The 27,631-nt window shown below is 41.7% G+C and overlaps 1 protein-coding gene across 2 annotated transcripts in view; it reads left to right on the top strand.

Annotated features, from left to right (window-relative positions):
* Window positions 1–27,631, top strand: part of lhfpl4a (LHFPL tetraspan subfamily member 4a) — a 149,459-nt gene that overhangs the window by 105,390 nt on the left and 16,438 nt on the right. For both annotated transcript variants that reach the window (XM_079883325.1, XM_079883324.1), the window contains exon 2: window positions 23,814–24,050. In XM_079883325.1, the coding sequence (XP_079739451.1) occupies window positions 23,814–24,050 (237 nt within the window). The remainder of the gene's footprint in view (window positions 1–23,813; window positions 24,051–27,631) is intronic.

The following is a 27,631-nucleotide window of genomic DNA, read 5'->3' as shown; positions in this document are numbered from 1 at the left end:
GAGCGTGGCCAAGGAGAAAATGATGCTGGTCAGCTCTTGGTGGCTCAGGCTGGGTGTCAGACTTCCGCTTTCGTTGTCGTCTAACGGTTCCCTTCTCTGCCTCGGCAAGTCGTTGTCTGCTTCGGGCTGAAGGGTGTCGAGGATGCTGCTCTGCCGGGTCTCCAGGTGGTTCTGGTGGGTGGCAGGGCTGGATGTCTGAGGCCTACTGGCATACTTGTGGGAACACAAGAGAGGAGTGGCAAAGGCAAATGCAAGTTCCTACAGAGGTGATAAGCTCTGTGGGAGAACAGCTATGTGGGCCATTAAATTTAGTGTTGGTGAACACACAACCCAAGGGTCTTGAGTATTCAAGTTGATGTGCTTTAAGCAGCATCGACTGATGACTGGCCTGTTACATGTCATAAAACTATTACTCAAAACTGATGGTTCTTTTCACGTTTTACTACGAGAGTAGCAAATAGAGCAAAAAACAAAATAGAAACAATAGACATCGGAAAGGAAAGGGAAGGAAGGAGTGTTTTACCTATTTAAGTTTAGCTAGGAGACATAGGTAAACAGGTGTTGCTTATGAGTTAGGCTGCTGTTTAGACTAAACTGGCAGGGCCACATCAAACATCAAGGAAAACAGAAGAAGAAACAACGGGAAGTGTTTCCAGTTCTGTCTGGGGCCTACTGTGCGTTTGCGTTAGCCATACTTTATGTACTTAGCTTGGTGCTAAGGAGTGAGGAGGGGTAAAACACAGACAGGAAGTAGGATATTAATGACCTGTGTAACTCACTAAGGAAACAACAGTCGCTAGATATTGTAATCCTATAGAGAGAGGGAAGGTGTTGATAGTAACTAAATAAGGTAAAAGCAAAGGTAGAATGTCCATATAGCTCAGAAAAACTAAAAGGAGAGGAAAACAATTGATTTAGTTGAATTTCACATTTAGTTAAACTTTATTTAGCTGAATATGGAAATTCAGGCTGAAACAAAGTAAGTAAATAACTGAAATAAAATCAAAATAAAGAGTAAACAGGGAGTGTCCTCACAGCCCTGGTAACCAAAAGGGAAATTGAATAAGCAAATTGATTTAATTACATTTCAAATTTAATTAAATTCAACTTAACTGAATAGGAATATTCAGGCTCAGGTGTAAATACACAAATTAAAATAGGGGTAGACTTAAGTCGAAATAAATGAAACATAAATAAAAACCAAGGTATCTGGGTTTCAACTGAAAGTGAAACCAAAAGGGAGGGGGTCAAGAGAGAGAGAGAGATAGAGACAGGAAGAGAGAGAGGGCGGAGTAGTTTAAACCGCCTATGATACGTGCTTCATGAAGCTCGGAAACCAGTGTAAATCATTTGTCTCAAATCAGTGATTCTGAGCATGTATCAGACTGTTAAAGTCACGGCATTTCAGTAAACGGGCTCTGTTCCGCGTCATAGATATTTCGAAATTATTCTAAATTTCAACGGTTCGTGAACCAGTGTATATTTGATTTCTATGTGATCTTGTATCACTCTATCGATTCGTACACATGTAATGACGCATTTGACACAGGAAGAGGCGAATTTAATAGTCTCTTATTGGTCTGATTGACTAAGCTTTATAAAACGAGCCCTATAGTTTATTAAAATATCGTGCCTTGAAAGACACCTTATATTAAAAGGTATTAAATAGTTTGTGTGTTGCTATTGCTTGCTTACACCTTTGATCAAACCTTTGCGATTGGTTTGTTAAAGGTGTTTCATTAAGCTGAGTTCTCTACACTTACACTGTTCTGACCAGCAGGGGTCGCCAACGAGGGCGCTTCAAAACAAAGAATCATTTGTGACGCAATTGACTCCTTTGATTCAACGCCTCGAGGAGCTTTGACTCTTGTGTTTAAATCACTATCCCTTTGTTTCAAGGGCCAAGGTTCGAAGTCTATACTCTTTGGTTTAAAAGTTACACTTTACGCTTGCACGTGTCTAAGTTTTAGTCGGTGCTAAAACTACCACTCGAGGTAAAGGGGCTTTACTTGTATGCGCGTTAGGGTTGCTAGCGAGCTGGCTTTGGCTACACGCATTCACTTGTTTACACAAGGGGTCTGTGAGATTGGTGCTGTTCTTCACGTAAACAGAAGTGCCTGCTCGCACTTCAGACACACTGCTAACCAACAACACAACTCGAACGGAGCAGCGCTCGTGTTGTGCTGAAAGTTTGCACTGAGTCTAGTTTAGACACATGACGTTGCATGTAAGTGATTCTTTCACAAATCAAACAGCACCGTTCTTTCAGACAATGGCAAATTACTAGTTAGCTAGGCTAGAATGTATACCACTAATTCGACGTGGTTGTTTCATATGAGCGGTTCACTATGAATACAATGACGTAACGAATAATAATAAGGCCTTAATCGGTGAGGAGGAACATCGCTCAAACACCTTAAAAATTGCTGAAAATGGGGATTTCTTCGCCCATCTCATTTTATTTGTTCTGGTACCATCTATACATGCGGCTAATCTGAGATTTCTTCGTCAGAGAAGGCTTACGCTAAATTTAGAACTGAAATTAGGGTTGCTTCGCTAATATCAGGACCCATTTATACACGCGGCTAATCTGAGATTTCTTCGTCAGAGAAGGCTTACACACGATTTATATCTGAAGTTAGGATTTCTTCGCTAAAATCAGAATTTCTTATCGTTCGATTTAAACATGCATTATAGCATTGAGAACTTTCTGCCGTTCGTAGGAAGGCATATTCAAGCAATAGTTTTGCTGATTTTATCAGAAACTTGTACGTGCATGTATGAGATGTTAATAAAACTTATGGGACATGATTGATTACTGTCTGCTTGCATACAATGTCTAATACGATGCCCGCATTCTCCACCATATGTAAGGACATTAACTCAAAGGGGAAATAATAATAATAATCCATAATTACCAATTATGATTAATTATTAATATTTGGGTCAGTTAATTAGATTAACTTTGAGGTAAGCTAATTAATATTACAATCAATTAATCAGTTCCAATGAACTCTTTGATTATTCATTTATTCTAAGAAAAGTGTATCTTTCATCGTCACTGAAAAATAATTATTCCTTAGCATGTACAGAAATTAGAGCATACTGTAACGAAATCAAAATCGTAAAAGGGACTTTGTATGCAAACAGAGGATCAGAAATCAAATTCATAATTGTGCACAAGTTTTATTAACTAAATCACAAACATAATTAACACTAAACAAACATAAATACATTCATCCATCCATACATACATGCATAGGTAAAGGGGTGAGTGATGTGGAACCGGAAACAGGAAATAGAACTATGGAGCAAGATCTATTTTTGTATGAGAAGAACCATCAGCTAATCATTTTCAGAGCACCTCATTAAATTGATTTACTTGCATGGTCAGTTGCAATCCTGGACAATTATTGAAGTTGTTGAAAAATGAGTCCGTTGGGGGGTCCGTGAAGGTCAAAAGTCATGGTGCAAGTTGCAATCGTTTATTCTCCATTGGATGAAGAAGTTGTCCTTGATGCTGGAGTGAGCACATGTCCTGGATGCTTCGAAGCCTCCTGGTTTGGACCTGTTGAGGCCACGCTGGACCGCACGGCATCCTTAAAGCATGAGCTGAGAGTCATAAAAACATCCTATCTGATCGCGGCCATGGCAACCAGGCCCCTTTCGCCCCGCCTGGGGGGTTGGGACCCTGCTCTTGGATGGAAGTTTTTAAAGATTTGCGTGTGCATATGGCAAATAATTGTGTCTGATTTGTCTCAGTCGCTACAATGAATTGTTGGGTCTTCTATTCGCGGACCCTGATTCTGAAGGGGAATAACGTTATCTGCCTTCAGAAAATAACGGTGATTCTGAAAGTGAAAGTATAGCCCTACAACAAGCACAAACGGTGAATCCTTTGCCCAATATAACATTAGATGGTCCTTTGCCCAATGTCAGTGGTGGGAACAATGTTTCCCGGGGTCGGAGTGTTCATCGCGAAGTTAGCAGGCGTGTTAGTGTTGTGGGGAACGAGGCGGCCGCAGGAGATTTTTACCGCGCTAGCCATGGTGACCGTGTGCCTCTCTGCAATCGCGGCGACAGTATTGTGGTGGAGACTTTGTCTAATGCCACTGGGTATGTTAGACGAGGTCGAAGTATTCATAGGACAGTTAGGGGGCAACGTGGAGGCAGGGTGGGGAGTCGCAATGACAATGACAGTAGTCTGAGCTGTGCACACTCGGCGCGCGCGCGAGGCAGATCTGGCCGCGCCCGCGCTGCTGCTCGTAGCAGGAGAAGAGGCGATGTGACACAGGGCAGAGGGGCTATTATGCATAGTCTATCGCAAGACCACACCATGAAACACTACAAGAAATGTCACCTGGATGAATAGGGAGTCATTGTCTCTACAGCAAAAGCCCTGCAACAATTGTTTTTGTCTGCCATTTATTACACTGTTGATTTACTATCTATTTCCCTGACCATTTAGTAGTGTACAATATGTGTTCTTTTTTGTGTGTTCATGTCCTTGTGATGTGTGCGTCTTTGTCAGCTAAAAAAAACAACAACAACCAAATAAACATCAACAAAAAAACATAAAAATTCTATAATCCAAGATGGCCGCCACCATATGACGTCATAATATGCAAATTAGATGGGAAAATGTAATCCCTACATAAACTTTGGACTTTGGGTCATCCTTAATATTTCTCTAATTTACAGAAAGTCTCTATCTTTTATCACTTTTAAGATATAGCCTTTTGAAATTAAGATGTCAAAATCGAACGTTTTAGGAAAAAACCTCTGACGCCTAAAGGGTTAACTCCCAAATATGGAAAAAAATGCTTGAGTGTGGTTTCTCAAGATCGAAAGCGCAGATCATTAGTAAACTTAAGACGCTGCGTAAAAAAATCCACCAAGTGCACGACTAATATGGAAAGAGCGGTTGCGGAACATTAGACTGGCCTTTCTACAACACATCCTTCACGTGTCTTTACAGGATGTTTGTGAACTCACTCACAGATTCCTCTGTATGAAAGTGGCTTTTGTTAGGCTATGTATTTACCACAGTAAACTGATAGAATTTCATATTATTTCATTGTTTGGGGTGAGGAACGTATATATGTATGTTGTAAAAGATTGTAAGAACATTCAGGATTCAGTGTTGTGTTTTGTTTTGTGTTGTGGCAGCCTGAAAATATGAGGCTGTCTTTTGTATTACCTCATTGGACCAAGATGGATTTATAGAACTGAGCAAAGTAATGTGTCAGTGGGAGCTGAAGGGATTCAGGGACCTTTTGTTGGAAAACAAGTAGATGATAGTAAGGAGAAAATGTCAGCATGGTCTATAGCTGATGTGTGCAAAGTTTGGTGAAGGTCTGACAAATGGACTGGGAGGAGTTTAAAAAAGTAGTTTTTTTAGCAAATTAGAATGATGAATACATTTTTTAGATAATCATACAATTTTTATTTAGTATTGTTTGGGCTTAAAGCAAGGATTTAGAAGAAATACGAATTTTGATTCTGTCTCACATGGTTGCGGAGTTATTAGCCAAAACATCAAGTTGATTATTATAGCGCCACCTTTTGGCTGTTTTTCAAACATTTTTTTTTTACGAGGTGCAAATATATGCATTTTTGTAATGGTAAGCCATGTAGATTTGATGTTATTAGCCGCTGAAATTTGATTGGCTGCTGGCAGGCATGTTTTTCTGAGTCATATTAGAGGCTATGTCAGGATGTCCACCAAAGAAAATGCATACTAAGTTCATGGATCATATGGTTGCAGAGTTATAATGGTTATTTAACTGTAGGAATTGGTGGAATTTTATGAAACTTGTTCTGCATCCTCAAAATGACATGTCTTTGTGTCAAGTTTCATTAAGCTTGGATATTGCGTTCAGCAGCTATAGGTCAAATTGTAAAAATAGCCATTGCCTGACCAATTAATTAATTAACTTAGAACTTTCCAATGCTTCAATGAATCAAAATTATTTTGATAACTTTTTGCCAGCACCATCCCTAGCTGCTATGTACCTGTTTTGGTGAAGATCGGACCAACAGCCAAGGAGGAAATCGACAAAGTAGGTTTTTGGGAAAATTCTAAATATACATTTGACTCAAGCAGAAGAGGCTGGCTTGACACAAGGATTCATGGAAACATTATTTTGTTTCTAACTCTTACACCCGGTTTCACAGACAAGGCTTAAAGGTCCCATGACATGCTACTTTTTGTAGGCTTTAATATAGGCCTTAGTGGTCCCTAGTACTGTATCTGAAATCTCTTTTCAAAAATTCAGCCTCGGTGCAGAATTATAGCCACTACAAGCCAGTCCCAGAATGAGCTTCCTTCAGACAGGCCGTTTCGGTGTCTGTAGCTTTAAATGCTAATGAGGAGGAGAAAGGCGGCGCAAGGTGGAGGGTGGGTGTGGCCTTGACCATCTTGCGCAACGGTACCGGTCCGTGCATGTTTACGTTGGATATAGCAATGGCACGAAGACACGCAGTCGTTCAAGCATTTCAGTTTGACCCAGAATCTGATCCGGATGGAGAAGCAACAACTCAGCGGTTCCAGCAGGACGTTTCCGAATGGTTAGTTTAAAATATTATGTCTGGATACGGTACTTTATTCGGATGGTTTACAGTTATTATCATGTAGCTAACGCTAACCTACTGTTGCCTTTTCATGAGAGATCTGTAACATCTGTAATTTATCTTATTACAATTACATCATCAAGCTCTGCGATCTTGAAATGCGGATATCGCGCGCGCCGTATAACCAACAGGAAAACGGTTATCCAAATAACAAAGAAGTGTACAACACTCGCGTTACAGTGTGTGTATTCACACACATAAACTGCATAGCTAATGTGACAGCCACATTCTACGTGTAACAGTCTAGGCAACCATAAACAGTAAAGCAACACACTTATATATCATTAGTTGACTTACTTGTCCGAGGTGTGTAGCTGAGCCAAAGAGAGTGATCCAGACTTTAGTTTCAGACGTTCAGCAAGCCCAGCTCTGTACCCTTCGGTGTTCATTTGTACATCCAATTATTGAGCAATTGTTATGCTTCGCTCGCTCAAAAGCCATGATATCTCTCGTGGACTAACTAAAATCGCGCGCGCGCGTTCCTACTTCCTAGCTCATTTTCTCATGGGCGGAAAATATTCTCTGGGCGGGCAAAGCAGAGACAGGGGAGGTAACATTCCTCCTTGTAACGTCACAAGGAGGAGATTCAAGATCAGCGCGATTGAGCTTCCATTTTCTCAAAGGCAGAGAAAGATAGCAAAAGCTCGATTTACACCGATTGAAATTTCTAGAAACTTGGGGACCATATACAGGCTAGGGGAACTCATATTAATGTTAAAAAACCTCAGAAAGTGAAAATTTCATGTCATGGGACCTTTAAGCTTGTCCCCGACTAAATTGCATGTTTGAGCTGTTTTAACTGAAAGCAACTTGCACTGACATATCTTAAAATTTGTCATTGCCATTGTTTTGTCTCAAAATACACACCAGTAATGTTTAACGTAATGTTTATAAAAGCTACTTAAATGCCCTAATTGAACTAAGGCCTAATACTGGCTTAATCTAAGTCATGTATGTGAAACCGGGCCTTAGGGTTTGATGTTATGATCCAGATTGCAAATGACCTTATTATACACACACACCTAGTGTCGAACAGTTTTGTGTCTGTGCGCCTTAGTAGCGGTGTACGATTGTGACCATCCTGCGCCCATACACAGAAAAATAAAAAGGAAAGGAAAGCTAAGAAAACATAAGGAAAAACTTGAACGCAAAAGAGTACACAAGAGTCTACAGATCAGCCAAAACATTAAAACCACCTTCCTAATATCGTGTAGGTCCCACTCGTGCTACCAAAACAGCTCTGATGCTTTGAGGCATGGACTCCACAAGGCCTCTAAATGTGTCCTGTGGAATGTGGCACCGAGACATTGGCAACAGATCCATGTCCTGCAAGTTGCGAGGTGGGGTCTCCATGGATCGAATTTGTGTGTCCAGCACATCACATAGATGCTAAGTTAGATTTAGATCAGGGGAATTTGTCGGCAGGGAGGAGGAGACCACACACTTTCCAATGAAAATATAATATATTGGAGTTATATGATGACAGAGAGTTAATAAAATGATACAAGCTTGATTGTCAAGGTATTCTTATTGTAACTGACCTAGTAAGACATTTGATAACTTTTCCCACTATATAAATCAGTGCTCTTACTGCAGTAATAATGACATTGTTTGGCAATTGGAAAAATGCAGCAGTGCACTGGTGATGACTTGTGCCCATCAGTCCATAGTAAACAGGGTCTCATATTGCACTATTGCACTAACCACACCAAACATACAGTAGTGGCCAAAAGTGATGTACAATAGTTGTATTTAATGAGGCTACAATTAACATGAAAATGCTTAAAACATGAAAACATGAGGAATAAAAAATAAATAAATAAATTAAAAAAATATATATATTTCGTGGTACCCTCCAGCGATTCGTGGTTGTCGATATGATTCAAGGACGATATTGGTTCATTTAGAACGATACGATCCGAAACAATTCAGTGACTTTTTAGCCAAAAATTCTTGTAAGGGAATCAGGTATCAATTAATTATGGATATAAACAAACAAGTAAACAACAATTAATGTCAAATGCATTCACATTTTATTTGAATAACGTAGGACTGCACGATTATGACAAAAATCATAATTGTCGATTATTCCCTTGAAATTGTAATTGTGATTATTAATTACGATTATCACAACATGATGTTTTGAATAGTTTGGCCATGGGACCCCCCATGGTCATCAAGCCGCGACCCACCATTTTAGGAATTATATAGGCCTATTATAATACATTTGTTTACACAAAAATTGTTGACACAAGTTCTGTCCCCCTTTACTTAACATACAAAAGAAATTGTAAGAATATGACAAATACTAAACAGTAGGCACTGCGAGGTTAAGCTATTAAATAGCAGTCCCAAACAAGTTTTTGTTAATACAATCTTGGTATGAGCCACCACAGTCATATAAAAATATACAAAATAACCAGTAAGTGGCATTTTGTTTTGGAAACAAACAACAATTAGGCTACCATGGTGATACACAATACTTAGAAGAAGGTAAAGAAACATGGAAACTGCTCCTGATAAATAGCAACACACATGACGTACCAATAACGTAATTTATTGGTATTTTACTTTTATTTCTTAACTTACTAATTTACGACGTTGCATGCTCGTATTTCTTTTGCGCTTTAGTGAAGTGATACAGTGCGCTCCGCCGCATTTGCGCGTGCAATTGAAGAGTGCGCGCTATTGCAGTATAGCGGCTGAGAGGACAGGAAAGTCCGTTTTTCTGAGGTGAGAGACTTTGCGCTGCTTGTTGTCTTTGTGCTGCTGCTGGCGCGTCACGCATGGTGATGACGTCACAGATAGGCAGACTGAATCGAGTAACGTTTAACGCCTTTATCATTAAAAGTGCTAAGAAAAAACATCCATATAAAGTCTGACGTGCTTAAATCCAATGCGTTATTTCCTAGTATCAATACAATCGATTCATTACCTTTTAAAACGATGTTAGATCGATATATGTCGTCCGGAAGGCCAACTTGCTGAGCACAGATCGATGTAGTTGGATCATAGGAATATAAATCGATACATCGATGTAGTTGATGAATCGTTACACCCCTAATATAGGCTATATATATATACACACTGTGTATGGTGCTGGCATACTCTATATACAATGCAAAGCAATGTTGCCGTAACTACCCTTCCAGGCTCACTGTTGGCTGATTCAGAGGTTGATGGTGACCATTTTGGGGTTGACATCATTGTAGTCTTTAGTTGTGCCACCTCAGTTATCACATATGAGTCAGTCTTATGCTATGTCTCAATTTGCCTACTTATACTATGGCCTAAAAGTATGTACTCTTTTTGTGAAGAAAAAGTACATACTTTTGAGTGTGTAGCAGAGGAATAGACAAACTTTGGGACATATTATCATCTCATAAAATACCATCTTTAACGTTTGCTCTCTGTCACTTAGTTACACGCCCACACATCCTGTCACATAAACTGACCTGTCAATCATCTTGTCAAAGATAAAATCCTCCACATTTCATTTAATTTCCTACTGTATCGGAGAGAAATGCAGTAGGACTTTGATCTACCAGTCACGGGTCTGTCATGTGGAGACTCTCCTCATAGTCATGCATAACGATACATTTAAAAGTTAATAGCCAAACAGATCTTTTTAAAGTTCACGTTGCTGTTGCAGATGAAATATAACACGAATAGCATTACATAAATATTTTTTATCAGCTTAAATGTTGATTATTAGTCACTCAAACCCCTTTATCTAAATCTCTCTATTTAACCATCGGTCGCGCACATTCGCCATGTTTTGTAGTTTTCTGAACACTTTACATGTGTTTGTATTTCTGAACCGGATCCTTCTCCAAAGCGAAATTGGTTGTGGGCTATATTAGCTGTTATAGTGAGCACAGAAACACACAGAAACATCCACCGGAAATAGTAGACCATACCATACCATACCATCTTCTTCCGCTTATCCGGGGCCAGGTTGCGGGGGCAGCAGTCTAAGCAGAGATGCCCAGACTTCCCTCTCCCTAGACACTTCCTCTAGCTCTTCCGGGGGGACACTGAGGCGTTCCCAGGACAGCCAGGAGACATAGTCTCTCCAGCGTGTCCTAGGTCTTCTCCGGGGTCTCCTCCCAGTGGGACGAGCCACCTCAACTGACCCCTCTCGATGTGGAGGAGCAGCGGCTCTACTCTGAGCTCCTCCCGAGTGACCGAGCTTTTCACCCTATCTCTAAGGGATCGCCCAGCCACCCTGCGGAGAAAGCTCATTTCAGCCACCTGTATGCGGGATCTTGTCCTTTCGGTCATGACCCAAAGCTCATGACCATAGGTGAGAGTCGGAACGTAGATTGACCAGTAAATCGAGAGCTTCGCCTTGCGGCTCAGCTCTTTCTTCACCACGACAGACCGGTACATCGACTGCATTACTGCAGAAGCTGCATCGATCTGTCTGTCAATCTCCCATTCCATCCTTCCCTCACTCGTGAACAAAACCCCAAGATACTTAAACTCCTCCACTTGAGGCAGGAACTCTCCACCAACCTGAAGTGGGCAAGCCACCCTTTTCCGACTGAGGACCATGGCCTCGGATTTGGAGGTGCTGATTCTCATCCCAGCCGCTTCACACTCGGCTGCAAACCATCCCAGTGCATGCTGAAGTTTCTGGTCTGAAGGGGCCAACACGACAACATCATCCGCAAAGAGCAGAGACGAAATCGTGTTGTCCCCAAACCTGACACCCTCCGGCCCCTGGCTGCGCCTAGAAATTCTGTCCATAAAAATTATGAACAGAACCGGCGACAAAGGGCAGCCCTGCCGGAGTCCAACATGCACCGGGAAGAAGTCTGACTTACTGCCGGCAATGCGAACCAAGCTCCTGCTTCGGTCGTACAGGGACCGGACAGCCCTTAGCAAAGGACCCCGGACCCCATACTCCCGGAGCACCCTCCACAGGCCGCCGCGAGGGACACAGTCGAATGCCTTCTCCAAATCCACAAAACATTGGTTGGGTAAACTCCCATGCACCCTCCAGCACCCTGTAGAGGGTATAGAGCTGGTCCAGTGTTCCACGGCCTGGACGAAAACCGCACTGTTCCTCCTGAATCCAAGGTACTACTATCGGCTGTATTCTCCTCTCCAGTACCCTGGCATAGACTTTCCCAGGGAGGCTGAAAAGTGTGATCCCCCTGTAATTGGAACACACCCTCCGGTCCCCCTTCTTAAAAAGAGGGACCACCACCCCGGTCTGCCATCCCAGAGGCACTGTCCCCGACCGCCACGCGATGCTGCAGAGGCGTGTCAGCCAAGACAGCCCCACAACATCCAGAGACTTGAGGTACTCAGGGCGGATCCCACCTCCACTGTAGACAGCGTTGGTAGGGCACTGCTTCCCTCTCCTGAGGCGCTGGACGGTTTGCCAGAATCTCTTCGAGGCCAGCCGATAGTCCTTCTCCATGGCCTCACCAAACTCCTCCCAGGCCCGAGTTTTTGCCTCCACAACCACCCGGGCTGCAGTTTGCTTGGCCTGCCGGTACCCGTCAGCTGCCTCAGGAGTCCCACAAGCCAACCAGGCCAGATAGGACTCCTTCTTCAGCTTGACGGCATCCTTTACTTCCGGTGTCCACTACCGGGTTCGAGGATTGCCGCCTCGACAGGCACCGGAGACCTTACGGCCACAGCTCCAAGCGGCCGCTTCGACAATGGAGGTGGAGAACATGGTCCACTCGGACTCAATATCTCCAGCCTCCCTCGGGATCCAGTCGAAGCTCCGCCGGAGGTGGGAGTTGAGGATTTCTCTGACAGGAGACTCGGCCAAACGTTCCCAGCAGACCCTTACAGTACGCTTGGGTCTGTCGAGTCTGTCCAGCTTCCTCCCCCGCCATCGGATCCAACTCACCATCAGGTGGTGATCAGTTGACAGCTCCTCCCCTCTCTTTACCCGAGTGTCCAAGACATACGGCCGCAGGTCAGATGAAACGACCACAAAGTCGATCATCGGCCTACGGCCTAGGGTGTCCTGGTGCCACGTGCACTGATGGACACCCTTATGCTTGAACATGGTGTTCGTTATGGACAAATTGTAACTAGCACAGAAGTCCAATAACTGAACACCGCTCGGGTTCAGATCAGGGGGGCCGTTCCTCCCAATCACGCCCCTCCAGGTGTCACTGTCGTTGCCCACGTGGGTGTTGAAGTCCCCCAGTAGAACGACGGAGTCCCCAGTCAGAGCACTTTCCAGCACCCCTCCCAGAGACTCCAAGAAGGCCGGGTACTCTGCACTGCCGTTTGGCCCGTAGGCACACATGACAGTGAGAGACCTATCCCTGACCCGCAGGCGCAGGGAAACGACCCTCTCGTTCACCAGGGTAAACTCCAACACATGGCGGCTGAGCTGGGGGGCTATAAGCAAACCCACACCAGCCCGCCGCCTCTCACCATGGGCAACTCCAGAGTGGTGAAGAGTCCATCCTCTCTCAAGGAGTGCGGTTACAGAGCCCAAGCCGTGCGTAGAGGTGATCCCGACTATCTCTAGTTGGAACCTCTCAACCTCACGCACAATCTCAGGCTCCTTCCCCGCCAGCGATGTGACGTTCCACGTCCCTAGAGCTAGTTTCCGTGTCCAGGGATCGGGTTGTCGAGGCCCCCGCCTTCGACTGCCGCCCGATCCTCTCAGCACCGGCCCCTTACGGTCCCTCCTGTATGTGGTGAGCCCACGGGAAGGCGGCCCCCCGTCGCTCCTTCGGGCTGAGCCCGGCCGGACCCCGTGGGGGGAGGCCTGGCCACCAGGCGCTTGCATACGGGCCCCAACCCCAGGCCTGGCTCCAGGGTGGGGCCCCGGCTGCAACATACCGGGCGACGTCACGGTCCTCGATTTAATTTTACTCATAAAGGTTTTTTTGAACCACTCTAAGTCTGACCCGTCGCCTAGGACCTGTTTGCCTTGGGAGACCCTACCAGGAGCATATAGCCCCGGACAACATAGCTCCTAGGGTCATTCAGGTACTCAAACCCCTCCACCACGTTAAGGTGGCAGTTCATGGACGGGAAATAGTAGACCATCTGGGGATTTCTGGCATAGTCTTTTCAACATACTATGCTTTGGGACACATTTATTTTAATATCGCATACTGTTTAGGATGGATAGTATGGACACTGAGATGCAGGGAGTCTTTGCTAAAAGTTCTTTATAAATACCTCATAATCTACAAGATAATCTGGCAGATTTTGAGCCCAATTCTCCCCTACCGACAATTCTAGGTAAAGTCCTGATTATCTTGATGGTTCTACAGATTATTTTATCAGATTTTCCTGTGGTGTGATAGCCTGACGTCGTCATACTCAGATTCTAGTCAGAATGTGAGTCTGATACTGGTCCATTGAGCTTTGATTATGGGGCGTGTTTTAACCGAACCAGGAAAGAAAATGCCTCTGCACTCAATTGGATAGACCTACAACCAATCAGATCAACGTAGTAAGTTTTCATTCATGTTTCCGATCGACAAATGCCTTGATCGCGGTTCTCTGTTCCTCTTTTAAAATTAATGCGCTGTTGATATCTTCTATAACAGACGCGATGGTGGAATCTACACATGATGTTTCATAAACAAAGTTCGGCAGGAGCACGTTCACATAATCAATCCAATCAACTTGTCATCAAACACAATGTCTACACTATCAGCATGAGAGGAAGCATATTATTCACTCTGTCAACTCACCTAACATTCCTTGACAGTTTTCAGCATCCCTCCACTCACTCTCGGCTTGTCCTTCCACAGCCAGGAATACGGGGGTAGTACTTTGGGTTCGGGCCGAATACCGAGCCCGAGCCCTCTCCTCTCCACAGACAGCACGCCAAATATGCATTTATTCTATCTGACTTATTTGTAAGCATGAACTCGTGAAATCTCAAATCTCCAGCGGCAGTCATTTGAATTCAACCCAAGCGCTCGTTGATGACGTGGATGATTACGTACCGTTGCTCATCTGTCCATCATCGTATAAAGCCCGCCCTGACAATTTGATTGGTCCAAACAATTTTTGTTCGGGCATAATAGCTCCTCAACGGATCGAGTCCAGACCGAACTTCCCGACCTAAAAATTTTGTGGGCGGGGCTAAGTTCGGCTGGCATCCAGTCTAGTGGTGTGAGGTAAGAGAGATTGAATTTGTTTAGAAGAACATTGGAGCCGCACAGATCTCAAATCGTAAATATCCAACATGTTGGATATTGATCATATATCCTGTTGTGTGAGGGGACCACGAGGACAAATGCGCATGCACTCTGTAGATTGTCACGTGGAACGAAACAATACCCAATCACAAAGCGTGCTGATGGAAGACGGAAGAATAATAATGACTTCATCCAAACCTTTTTTCTTTTTTCCCGCAAGTTTTATGTAAAAATTTCTTCTTGCCTGTCGTCCGCCATGTTTGTTTACTCAAAAGTCATGTTTGACCACAAAAGAGATTTTGCAAGATTTCCCATGTTCACAGTCGGGACTGGTTGACATTGTTAGTGAATGGAATCTGTTAGTGTGTGGTGTGCTGTCTTGGTCATATTGGAACAAAACTGTTAAATCTATTATTTTTTATCGTCATGTTTATGGTCTCTCACATTTTGAAAATGTGATAAGATTTTAATCATGTTTTTTTTTATATATCCTGAATAGTAGCAGTTCTACACTAACCTGCCATTTTCGCTGGTTTCAAAACACTAACCACGATGGATATTACCTGCCATTTATTTTCACTTAAATGTAATGCTTTAAAGGGGTCATTGGATGCAAAATTCACTTTTATATGTTGTTTGCATATAAATGTGTCTTTGCAGTGTGTGGACACAACCAATCCATTCACTCCTTTATTTTTTATCCTCAAAAAGTCTAAACATTCTCAATAATCAAGCCGTTTGGATTTTCTGGGCAATATGATGTCATATTTATGATGTCCTTTAACAGTTGGTCACATATCCTAGGAAAAACTCCTGAGATCCAAAAGCTAATGCCAACACATTGCCATTGCGACTTACCTTTGATGACTTGGCAACTGACCGCGGGCATTTCGCTCATGTTGGAGGCATCAACATCATATTTGCATAGGCCGTACTATTTAAATTCATGATTGGTTGACTGCCAAATTTAAATATCCTATTAAACAGAACGATAAACTAACGTTATTATAATGGTAATTTCAAATAAGAGTTTCTGTTCAAAACGATTAAACTTGATTTTGTTTATGTTCCTGATAAAATGTAGTTTGTTTCCGGGTTTTGTTTTCGTTCCTCGAACCAGTTCAGAGCCCTGGCCAGAAGCCCACTAAATTAATAATGCCTTCACATGCTATCAAAAAATGTCTACTTCCCACAAGTCGTGATTACAAGTTGTCGCATTCAGGTGCTTTGTTGTTGGAAAAAATAGGGATCATGGAGGACATCTTATTAAAGCCAAAATGTATTGAAGATATTTAATTTTTATATTTTTAATTTTATTATATATTATTATATATTTATTATATATTTAATTTTTAATAAAATGTAGCGTCCCATTCGTTGACAACCATATAAACATTCACCGCGCTCTATATACAGGTGCTGGTCATATAATTAGAATATCATCAAAAAGTTGATTTATTTCAGTAATTCCGTTAAAAAAGTGAAACTTGTATACTATATAGACTCATTACATGCAAAGTGAGATATTTCAAGCCTTTATTTGTTATAATTTTGATGATTATGGCTTACAGATTGTGAAAACCACAAAATCAAAATCTCAGAAAATTAGAATATTACATGAAATCACACAGTAATTACACAGTAATCCCATGGTCATTGAACCAGGTTTTGGTTATTTTGGCAGTGTGGGCAGGTGCAAATCCTGCTGGAAAATGAAGGAAGCATCTCCATAAAGCTTGTCTGCTGAAGGAAGCATGAAGTGCTCTGGAAATGTCCTGGTAGACGGCTGCGTTGAGTGGACAGCACAGTGGACCAACACCAGCCGATGACATGGCTCCCCAAACCAACACAGACTGTGGAAACTTCACACTGGACTTTAAGCATCTTGGATTGTGTGCCTCTCCATTCTTCCTCCAGACTCTGGGACCTTGGTTTCCAAATGAGATGCAAAATTTGCTCTCAGCAGAAAAGAGGACTTTGGTCCACTGTGCTTTATTAAACCCAGAGTCAACGCAGCCGTCTACCACGACATTTTTAGAGCACTTCATGCTTCCTTCATTTTCCAGCAGGATTTGCACTGGCCCACACTGCCAAAATAACCAAAACCTGGTTCAATGACCATGGTATCACTGTGTAATTACTGTGTGATTTCATGTAATATTCTAATTTTCTGAGATTTTGATTTTGTGGTTTTCACAATCTGTAAGCCATAATCATCAAAATTATAACAAATAAAGGCTTGAAATATCTCACTTTGCATGTAATGAGTCTATATAATATACAAGTTTCACTTTTTTAACGGAATTACTGAAATAAATCAACTTTTTGATGATATTCTAATTATATGACCAGCACCTGTAGATAGTCAACTTGCTGACAATTCTGAAATTTGTCAAAAACATGCTATTTTCACTGTGTATACAACATAAAACATGCTTCAAATGGTTATTCACATATGTGAATATGCAATGCTTTAACGACAAGGTGATGTAGAAATTGTGGGAAAAAACGAATAAAGAATACCAGTCACAGCAGCAATCATTCTCCCCTCTGCCATGTTTAAAGATTATGGCACGCCCTAGTCGAAAACTCTGTATCAAAATTATCTTAGAGTTTCCCAGTAGTAAATATGACTTGAGAGGGCTTTCATGTCCAATTTCCGCCTAGGAAACTCATATATGATAATATTGAAAGCATGTGAAGGCAGCATACTTTAAGTCAATTTGAGCAAGCAAGCCCTTTGAATCTACTGATCTTTCACCACAGTTCTCATTAATTTATTTCCTGAAGCACATAAAACACTGCTGGTAATCTATTCAATTACAGCGTGCCAAATACCTGCATGCCCAATGTGTGTCACTCTGTCTTTAGGAATATTTAATAACTTTGATTGTGAAGCAGTACAAGATTTATGCAGTGAGTATTACAATGCATATAAAATGCCTTTGCCACCCCTTTCATTCTGGATCAACAGTGTTTTCCCCTTTATCACTGATGATTAGTTTCCTCAGCAGCACTGATACTAGATGCTTCACTTTCTTCTGTGTGTTCTATAATTGATGCATACCATCTCTGCATGGCAAAATGGCAGCATGAATGCATTAAGACTTCTTGGGCCCTATCTTGCACCCAGCGCAATTGACTTTGTACACCGACGCATGTTTCATTCCTATTTTGCACCCGCGCAAAGCGCGCTTTTCCCTCCACAGAAGCACGTGGCTAAACTAGGGAATGAACTTGCGCTCCCTGGGCGGTTCAGCGCAAAAAAGGAGGCGTGTTCCGGCGCAAACAATCCCTGGTGCTATTTTACTGTTCCATAAAACAATTGCGCCACTGGCCAGAAAAAACCTATAGTCTAAAGTCAGTGGCGCGTCATAATGTATAGCCTGCACAACGCGCATACACTTTGATTCTCTAATCTACGCAGAAGCAGCAGTTTTCATTTTTGCAAATCATATTATTACAAACGATAGATAGATAGATAGATAGATAGATAGATAGATAGATAGATAGATAGATAGATAGATAGACAATTTATTATAAAAGCATACATCTAGCTTACACATTTACCCACATTATTATATGCCTGTTTAACCGAAGCTAATTTGGGTGTGTTTCTCCATCCCCAATGTCAAATTCTCTCTCTTTAACGGCCGTGACGAGAGCGTTGCTCTCCTCGGCTGTGAACCGCTCCTGCATGGCGCGCGCCTGGCAAATCCGCCGTTATAATAGCAATACGCCAAGGAAAAAGCGCGTCTGCTCTTAAAGGGAATGTGAGATGATGCTCTGATTGGTTTATTTCACGTTACGCCCAAACCACACCTATGAATAATGAAGCTACTTCAGACCAACCCCTTTTAGATTTGCGCCGGGCGCAAGAGTCATTTATCCCGCCGGGAAAATAACAACAGCGCTGAGACCCGCCCACAAAGTTACTTGCGCTTTGCGCTTTGACACTTGCGTTTCAGATCGTTAAAATAGGGCCCCTTGTCTTCTTGTCCTGTTGTAATGTCGCATTTTGTCCAAAATCCCCTCTGATGATAACATCAAAGTGAAAGTCATCATAATGAAAGATGATTGATGTGTGGCACTTGCGTCTGGGCCAAAAAGTTGCGCTTTAACACGCTGCAAAGTCTGCAGTCTTCGGCCAACTACACCAATCCTGCTTACCACATAAGTATTCGGAATATAGCTTGAGAAAAATAAGTAAGAAGAGCCTTGTGTGTGTGTGTGTGTGTGTGTGTGTGTGTGTGTGTGTGTGTGTGTGTGCTCTTGAATTCTTCATTTGCCTGCATTCGTCACTTCCGTTTTTCTTCTTGTGCTTCGGTATAAGCTATAGTGATCTCTCTCACAACATGCAACATGCTCAATAGCCTGCAAAGCTGCCAACAGGGTTCTGACTCTGACTAGTACCAATGTTTTGCAACATGCGACAAAAACTAGGTTGACAGATGCTCAGTGACTATGGCTTGGTGTGTCAAGGTCTTTACCATTCATCTTTCCGTCTTCATTAGTTTACTGTCTTTGTTTAACAGTTTCTGACTAAAAATTAAAGGGCAAATGCAATGCCATAATGCTTTTTTCATATACTGTCGGCATTCAGCAAATTGTAAACCTTTGAATATCTAATAAACATTTAAAAGGGTCATAACAATATGAGTTTGAACACTTAACACTGTATATGTTTGTGGTTACTACCATTGAGTTTGTAGGCTTCAGGGTGGCAACCTTTGGAAGTACTCCTCAACAGTCCAACTGTCATGATTCCTGTCTTGTGTTACCCTGGTCTTGTGTGGACTTTTATGTTATTTCCTGTTTTGCACCATTTTTGAAGTCTTTTTGTAGTTTTTTTTTTTTTTTTTTTTTTGTAGTTCCTGATTGTTCCCAGGTGTGTCTTGTTTGCCAATCACCCCTTATGTTTAAATACATTACATTACATTTACATTTAATCATTTAGCAGATGCTTTTATCCAAAGCGACTTTTAAATGAAGAGAGCAATAGAAGCAGTCAAATCAACAGGGCAACAATATGCAAATGTCGTGACCAATCTCAGCTAGACCAGTGCAGCACACAGATTTTTTTTATATAATAGATATAGAATAGTAAGTGTTAGTATTATTAAGTCAAATGTTGGTGAAAGAGATGCGTTTTTAGTAGCATAATACCCCAGTCTTATGTTGTCCTATGTGCATGTTATGTGCACTCTGTTTACCCTTGCAAAAAGAAGTATACTTCAAGTTCATTTTTTGAGATATACTTAAGTAATGTTCAAGTATATTTTTAAGTATACTTTATGTAGTAGCCTAATTATACTAATATCAATGTGTACTTGTAGTAAACTTGTAAGTGTACTTTTCAATACTGCTTGGGACTAAATTGGCCCACTTTTAGTATATAAAAGTATACATTTATGTGTACTATAAGTGTAAGAGTAGTAAAGAGTAGTAAACTACTTAGTTTACTATTTTAATACAAGTAGTAAATGTTTTAGTTTATGAAAGTACACACTGAAGTGTACTCTCAGTAAACGACTAGTTTAGTAGTTTATACTGCAAGTATACTTGTAAGTTTTCTTTAAGTGAACATAATATTATACTTATTATTTTTGCACTTGCAGTATACTACTATGTTCAAATGTAGATATTATTTTTTTATACTTGAAAAATACCTTTAACTGTACTTTAATTTGAAAAACATTTTATTAGCTTCATGCAACCTTTTTTATCAACACTTGAATGTCGGTAAGTTTCATAAAGAAAGGCAACATTTTAAACAAAAGAAAATCACATTTTTGTCAAAGACTACGCCTTGATCAGATTCAGAACGATAATCAAAACACAGATGGAGTAGATCGAGTCCAACACCCCCAAAGCTTCACAGTCATTTTCTCTTCATGGGTTATGCTTCATTTCATTTGGTAATATTAAGGTAATATTTTTGATTTACACGCTGTTTAATGTTTGATGATCACGTTATTATACATTTGAGTGAGCAATCTTCTATCACTTGTTTCAGCTTCTTCTCATGTGTTTTGATCCGGAGATTCTGTACTAGAAGATGGGTCATATAGCGCCCCCTTCCGTATAACAGTGAAAACATGGATAGCTGGAAAATTCAGTCAATGATGGGGAAAAGTAGAATTAGAGTAAATTCTCATACACTAGCAGTGGACTAGCTAGCCTACACAAAAATTCAGATACGCATAATTAGAAACATATCTGTTTTATATCAATATTCTAATCAATATTTTCAAACAATGAAAGTTTCATAAGACTGTATGAAAAACTAAGTAAAAAAAAAGTATATTTAATAGGCTACTCGATCAAAAGAGTTAAAGGTACAATATGTAAGAATTTTGCATTAAAATATCCCAAAATCTCAAGGCCAGTGTTATATATTTTGTTAAGTTGATTACTTACAATATCCCAAATGTTTCCAACTATTTTTAAATCGTGAGAAAATTGCGATTTTAACCAAGGAAACGGGGCGTTACAGCAGGGGTGAGCTGGGAGTCGCCAGTCAATTGCGTCATATCCGCGTTACCCTCGGTTTCCGCTCGTACTGCATGGAGTCCTGGACAAATGCGGAAGTTGTAGTTGTAGCGTCTATCAAGCAACAAACGTTAGCTTGTTTCATGCAGTCGTTATGGAACACAATTATTCTTTACCGATTGCAGCTGGTTCTGTCGACAAAGCATGCTTAATTTTATATTTTCCAAATGTAGCATTCGGTAATAGTTATGTTTAGGTAAGGAAAGTTTTATTGCTTTACATTTGTGTTTAACGTTAGTTTATTGACATTGTATATCTGGTGTTTATGGCAATGTAAATAAATATAGCATGTGTTATACATAAAGATTAATCAGTATTTTGGCAAATGATGTGGGTATGTTCGAATGCACTTTTACAACAATTGTTTAGAACACGTAAAACTGCGCCGCGTTATCACAACAATGAATTTGACATAACATCTATGATAACCAATATAGTATTAAACCTTACTTTTCTTGCGGTTAATTCATTTTAATGAAATAAAAGTGTGATGAGGTTCAAGAGTCAGGAAGGAAGAAGACAGGGGTCGGCGTGACTGGGACTCGTACTTTATTAAAATAAAACAAAACAAAATAGTCGCACACAACGCACATTCACCATGGCAACCGCGACGGCACAAAACAGTTCAAAAATGAGAGCTCGGATCCACCGGTTTTCTTTCTCTGCGTCCAATTTTCTCTCCAGTCTCTCTCTCGTTTCAGCGTGGCTTATAATCGGTCTCTCCACGCCAATAATACTGCAATAAGACACAGGTGTTCGTCATTTGCACTTGACCTACTTGCAGGACACTCGTCTCGTTTCTCTCTCTCTCCCGTTACAGACCGCGCTGAACCACGCCCCCCTCGCCACAAAAAGCATGTCATTAAACGCAACATTTATAAAAATAGAACTTAACCTCATCCATGAACATGATTTTTCGATTCCCGTCTGACTGATTTACATCCACGGTGGAATTTAAAACGACAGTTCCCATCATTACACGCTCCTTCACATCGTCATCAAGCTACGCCGTTGTTGTTGTTGTTTGGAATGTAGCGCCCTCTAGCGGCAAAAAAATCTTGCATATTGTACCTTTAACACAACTACAAGCTTAGTATACTTTGAATACTTAATTATACTTTTAAGTATATCTCGATCAAAAGATTGAGTACAACTACAGGCCAAATATACTTGGACTTTTCTCTCAGTATAAGTCAAGTACACTTAAGTGTAATTTTAAGTATATTTCTGAGAAGTACATAAAGTATATATTTGAGAAGTATATAAAATGTAGACTAAAAGTATAATTTCTTATCTTTAGTTTAAAAGAAGTATACTAGTAGAACACTTGAATAAACTTCTTTTTCGTAAGGGTAGTTCTGTTTATCTTATGTTTTGATTTCTCCTGTTTTGTCGTTTTGTTTTAATAAAATAGTCTCTGCATTTGGTCCCTCCTCTCTTGTCATTTCTGAACTGCCTCATAACACCAACATAGAGGCTGTTCTAAATTTACCCTCTTTTGTATCACAGCTTTCATCTTTCTTAGGCATGGTGGAGTTTTAAATTAGGTTGTTACCATATTTTTCTGCCACCACAGATCCATTTTGAAGTGCATAATGGCATGGAAAAGCACTCGTCACAACACACTCATCCATCAGAGCAAATGTAGTCATTTGCAGAAAGAGAGGCTTTGGGAATGCTGCCAAATTTTCCTGTATAGCCTTGCTTCCACTACAAGATGGACTACCTAGTCCGCACCTCATTGGTGTGAACCACAGGCATTGGCCATAATCTCTACGCCTCTAGGACTAGGCGGACAGACTGCATCAATAATTTCAGTTGTAGTTTGCAACTATCAAAGACAAAGTATTTGTGGACCTGTTGTCATGCTCCATGACAACAGGTCATGTTAGACCAAAATAAAATCATTAAAATGTTAGACCAAAATAGTTATCGGAGTGCTCAGTCATCAAAATAATCATTTGCTGGACACCTGCTCTACACCTGTACAACCCCATATTTTAGGAACAACCTGGGACTTTGAAAACTAGTGTATTGAGGTGCATTAAAGCAACATTAATAACAGTGTTGTAGTATTATTATATGGGCCCTAGTGCAAAAGCACTTGACGGTTTCCCTACCACCCCCACACCCTCATTATTTATTATTAATTAAATTAACTACAAGCAGTTGCACAAAATAATTACAAATTAAGAATGTGTTATATATTGTAATATTAAGAATTAGGAATTAAGAATGAAATGTATTAGTGCAATATTACAGTAATTTTACAGATGTGTAGATACACAGAAACTGTGTAGTGAATAAATGACCAATTTTTTTTTCAAGCTGTTTTTGAATTCTATGACAAAACTATGAATTTGCCCTAATTGATGTGTGATTAGTGTACGTATAAATCACACATCTACTTCTTTTATTTTAATGAATATTCTTTTTTGTTAAATCATCCTTTGTCTCAGTGTCTCAACTTTTCTCTCTTGGCAGCTGTGTGCCTGGTGCTGGGCTGTTTGATTTTCCCAGATGGCTGGGATGCAGAGGTCATCCGGGATATGTGCGGAGAGGAAACAGGAAAGTACACACTGGGAAACTGTTCTGTTCGCTGGGCTTATATACTGGCCATCATCGGCATCCTAGATGCTCTCATCCTGTCCTTTCTTGCTTTTGTCCTCGGAAACCGCCAGAACGACTTTATGCACGAAGAAATCAAGGCTGAAAATAAAGGTGAGGGGTGCCCTACAGATCACTGTTTATGCATGCAACCTTATAAAGTAAGCAGATAACATCACTCATAGCCAATCAATAAAGTGGTTATTGTTTGATATGACAAAACAGTTGCAGTGTTGCAGCTTGAGTGCCTGGGGATATTTACACTTGGCCATCATAACTATTCAACCATGAACAGACCAAGTGCATTGCAATCCAATCTTAAATCAATTCAGGTTCTGGTTTAAGAAGAATTTCAGATGCAACTCTCAAATGTAAAACCATCTGCTTGTTCATGTCACATATTTAAGCTGTACTCCTTCACAATGGGGATATGTAAGCATGGAAGATTGGTAGCCCTAGATCCACATGTGAGTGAGCAATAATGGATGAGACTTATGGAGCAACCGCAAAACTCAAACATTAATTGAAGAAGAGAGTGTTATCATCAGCACAGAAGTGATGCATGTGCAAATGGTGCACAAAAAAGTGCAAAAGTTCTATTTAGAGGTACAACAGCTTGTCACTGGGCAAGCTTTCACTAACTGGACTCACGCAATCCAAGAGTGGATGTCTGTTTATACAGAAGTGCAACAGAATAATGCTTCACAATAAATAAAGCACAGATGATGAACGAATGACAAGGAAGCACAAAAAATTTACGTACACTACAAAATAGTAATTACAAACAAGAGTTGGTTGTTAGTTGCCAACAGCACAGCAGCTCCAGACACACAATGACACTCAAACCCAGTGTTACTCACGTGTGGACCCGAATCAAAGCAACATCCTCGTCTGTTTTCAGGCCTTCACACTTAGCTCTCTCCAGGGCTGGACAGCGTTTCTAATATTAACACGAGTCCTAAAGCTCTTGCCCAGACATAACCCTTTATTTTCCAGTAATTTCTTCTGAGCCTTTCTCTTTTGTATTGTGTCTCATCTCTATTTCTGCAGTCTTTCTTCAGTTCATATCTCCCTCTTGCTCGTTCTCTCTCCTCCACCGTCATACGCCCCCTAATGCTGATTGGCTGACACGTTTGTTGTTGGTGTCGGACTGACTAACATCCAAACAGCATATTTCAAAAACTACTGATCCCACCTTTAACATATTCCAAATCAACTAGGGAAGTTGTCATGGTTACATGCCTGATTCCAGGAAGATGGGAGGATCTCCTTTTCTCTCCCCAGCAACTTAGCTATCCACAGCTGTCATGGCACACGCATGTCCTCTATCACCCTTGCTTTCTGCTAACTAATTTGGAAAGAGGGTACATGCAACAATGACAGAAATAAGAAGAGAGTGTGTGCACAACATCTGTGATTTCTGGGCCATATGTACTGAAAATCAACAAAAAAAGGTTGCCAAACCTCCCCAACCTTCCATGTGCTTTCTCTGCCTTTAATCCACTCTACTGTACTTGACCCCTAAACATTAACCCTTCATTAAAGGGGGGGGGTGAAACACTCAGTTTCAGTCAATCTCATGTTAATCTTGAGTACCTATAGAGTAGTATAGGTATCCTTCATATCTCCAAAAAGTCTTTAGTTTTATTATATTTATAAAAGAAAGATAGGCTGTACCAAGTCTTTCCGGAAAAAAACGAGCGGCTGGAGGCGTGCCGTGTGGGCGGTGCTTACGCGCCGATAGCTAACAACACACAGACATTTGAAGCAGTTTTACTCACCGCCTGCGGTTCCAACGCACGACCGTGAACCTTTATCGTTGGGACTGCTCCATCCTTAAGCATTAGATGATATGCAAATCCGGCGTTGAACTGGGCCTTGTTTATAAAACAATCATCGTCGAAATGCAGGGGACAAACAAAGTCCTGTGACTGCAGCGAGCACAGCGCTTTGATGGGCGTACTGCTTTCGCTCTCTCGCTCTGGTCTACGGGTGCGCGTGCGCCCTTCCGGGAGAAGTGCCCTTAGGACCCGTATAAGGAAATTCCGCCACATCTGACGTCACACATGCCCATACTCGAAAAAAACTTTCCGAAACTTGTGACAAACCGGAAGGAGTATTTTTGGCACAGAAATACTCCATCAAACGTACAACTTAATTTTTGAAACTTTGTCCATGTTTAGCATGGGAATCCAACTCTGTAACAGTGTAAAAAACTCAGTATGCATGAAATAGCATTTCACCCCCCCCCTCACCCCCTCACCACACCCTCAAACATGAATCTCAAGAACAGTCTGTGATAGGGGGCTATCTGGATATTAAAGTAGGCATCTATCAGATCCACTGAAAGAAAAAAAAATCCCCTGGACACACTTACGAGAGGATTTGTTTCAAATGTTAACATCTTGAACGGCCGAGATCGAGAGATGGGCCTGCGGCTGCCATCCTTTTTGACAAGCGGGATATGGGCCGGCGTGAGCTCACTTAGTCCCGTTCCCTCAGCCCTGCAACTTCATTGTTTCTCCATCTCATGCATCTCACGCTTTAGAGAAAGCAGTCCGTGAATGCAGCGAGGCGAGACTCACGCACTCGTAGTGAGAGCATTTCTTTGATAAACGCGGCTTGGCGAGGGGGCAGCCCCAACAAGCGACGCGCTTAGAGGTGCGGCATTTTGAAACAAACTAAGGGCGAAAAGATGCTCTTTAAGAGAAATAAGCTCTGTTAGACTCACCTGATAGTAGCAGGAGAGGAGCGTCATTCTAAGCCACTGTCAGCGGAAATGCACAGAAATACGCTCTTATAGTAATCGCCAGATAGCCACAGGGGGAGACGCTGAATCAGCTTGCGTGCAGAGTACTGTCAATCAGCTTGCTCGCAGAGCGCCACTCAGTAGCTTGCTGGTAGACCGTCACCTTTCTTGCAGGGCACTGCTGAGTCAGCCTGATCCACTGCGAGGCTTGTTCGATGGCGAGAAGGCTTTTTCTGTCTTGTCATGGAGTCCAGCGAGGAGAAGATCTTCGTCGCTGAAGGAGAATTAATCTGAGTTCTTACGGTGGAATGCCTGCTTGACGGGTAGCCCCGCCCATTTTGGCAGGCTTTAGCGCCGTAGGTTCATGCAACTCTGCTGTGTAGCCATTGGCTTGTGCAGCTCCGCGACATAACCATTGACTCATGCAGTTTCACTTTGTGATTCTATGAGACTTCTAGCCTAGAAATCTAGATGCACCCTAGCGGCAGCAAATTTTATTTTGCAGCCAGGGTGGTTTAGCAACTCTCCGTTGGCTTTCGAGCTGGAAAAGCCAAACTCTAGTCAGGCCAATCACATCGTGTATAGAGTCGACGGGCGGGCTTAACATAATGACGACAGTTGCGACGGTTTCCTGCTACTTGAAAACAAAGAATGGCTACTGCTGCTGGCGAACAGCGGTCTTTCAAATTGGCTTTGGCCGCGACTCTTGAGGACTTGGAGTTAATCTTAAAGACAACCGTTTATCCCGTCCCTCGGATTGAGCCCTGCCTATGGTGAGTTCCCAGACCTAACATCTTGACGTGGGTCTGGCTTGCCAGGCTATAAGGCTTCAGTAATCGGAGAAAAATTAGTTTTCCCCAATGCAGCTAGTGACGCAATACAAGTGAACCGCATCGATAGAGAACTGTATATTCTATCTATTTCCTACCCCTAAACCTACCCATCA

Source organism: Squalius cephalus (assembly GCF_949319135.1).
Source record: "Squalius cephalus genome assembly, chromosome: 10".
NCBI lineage: Eukaryota > Metazoa > Chordata > Actinopteri > Cypriniformes > Leuciscidae > Squalius > Squalius cephalus.
Note: the sequence above shows the minus strand (reverse complement) of the source record. Positions and strands in the feature narration are given on the sequence as shown.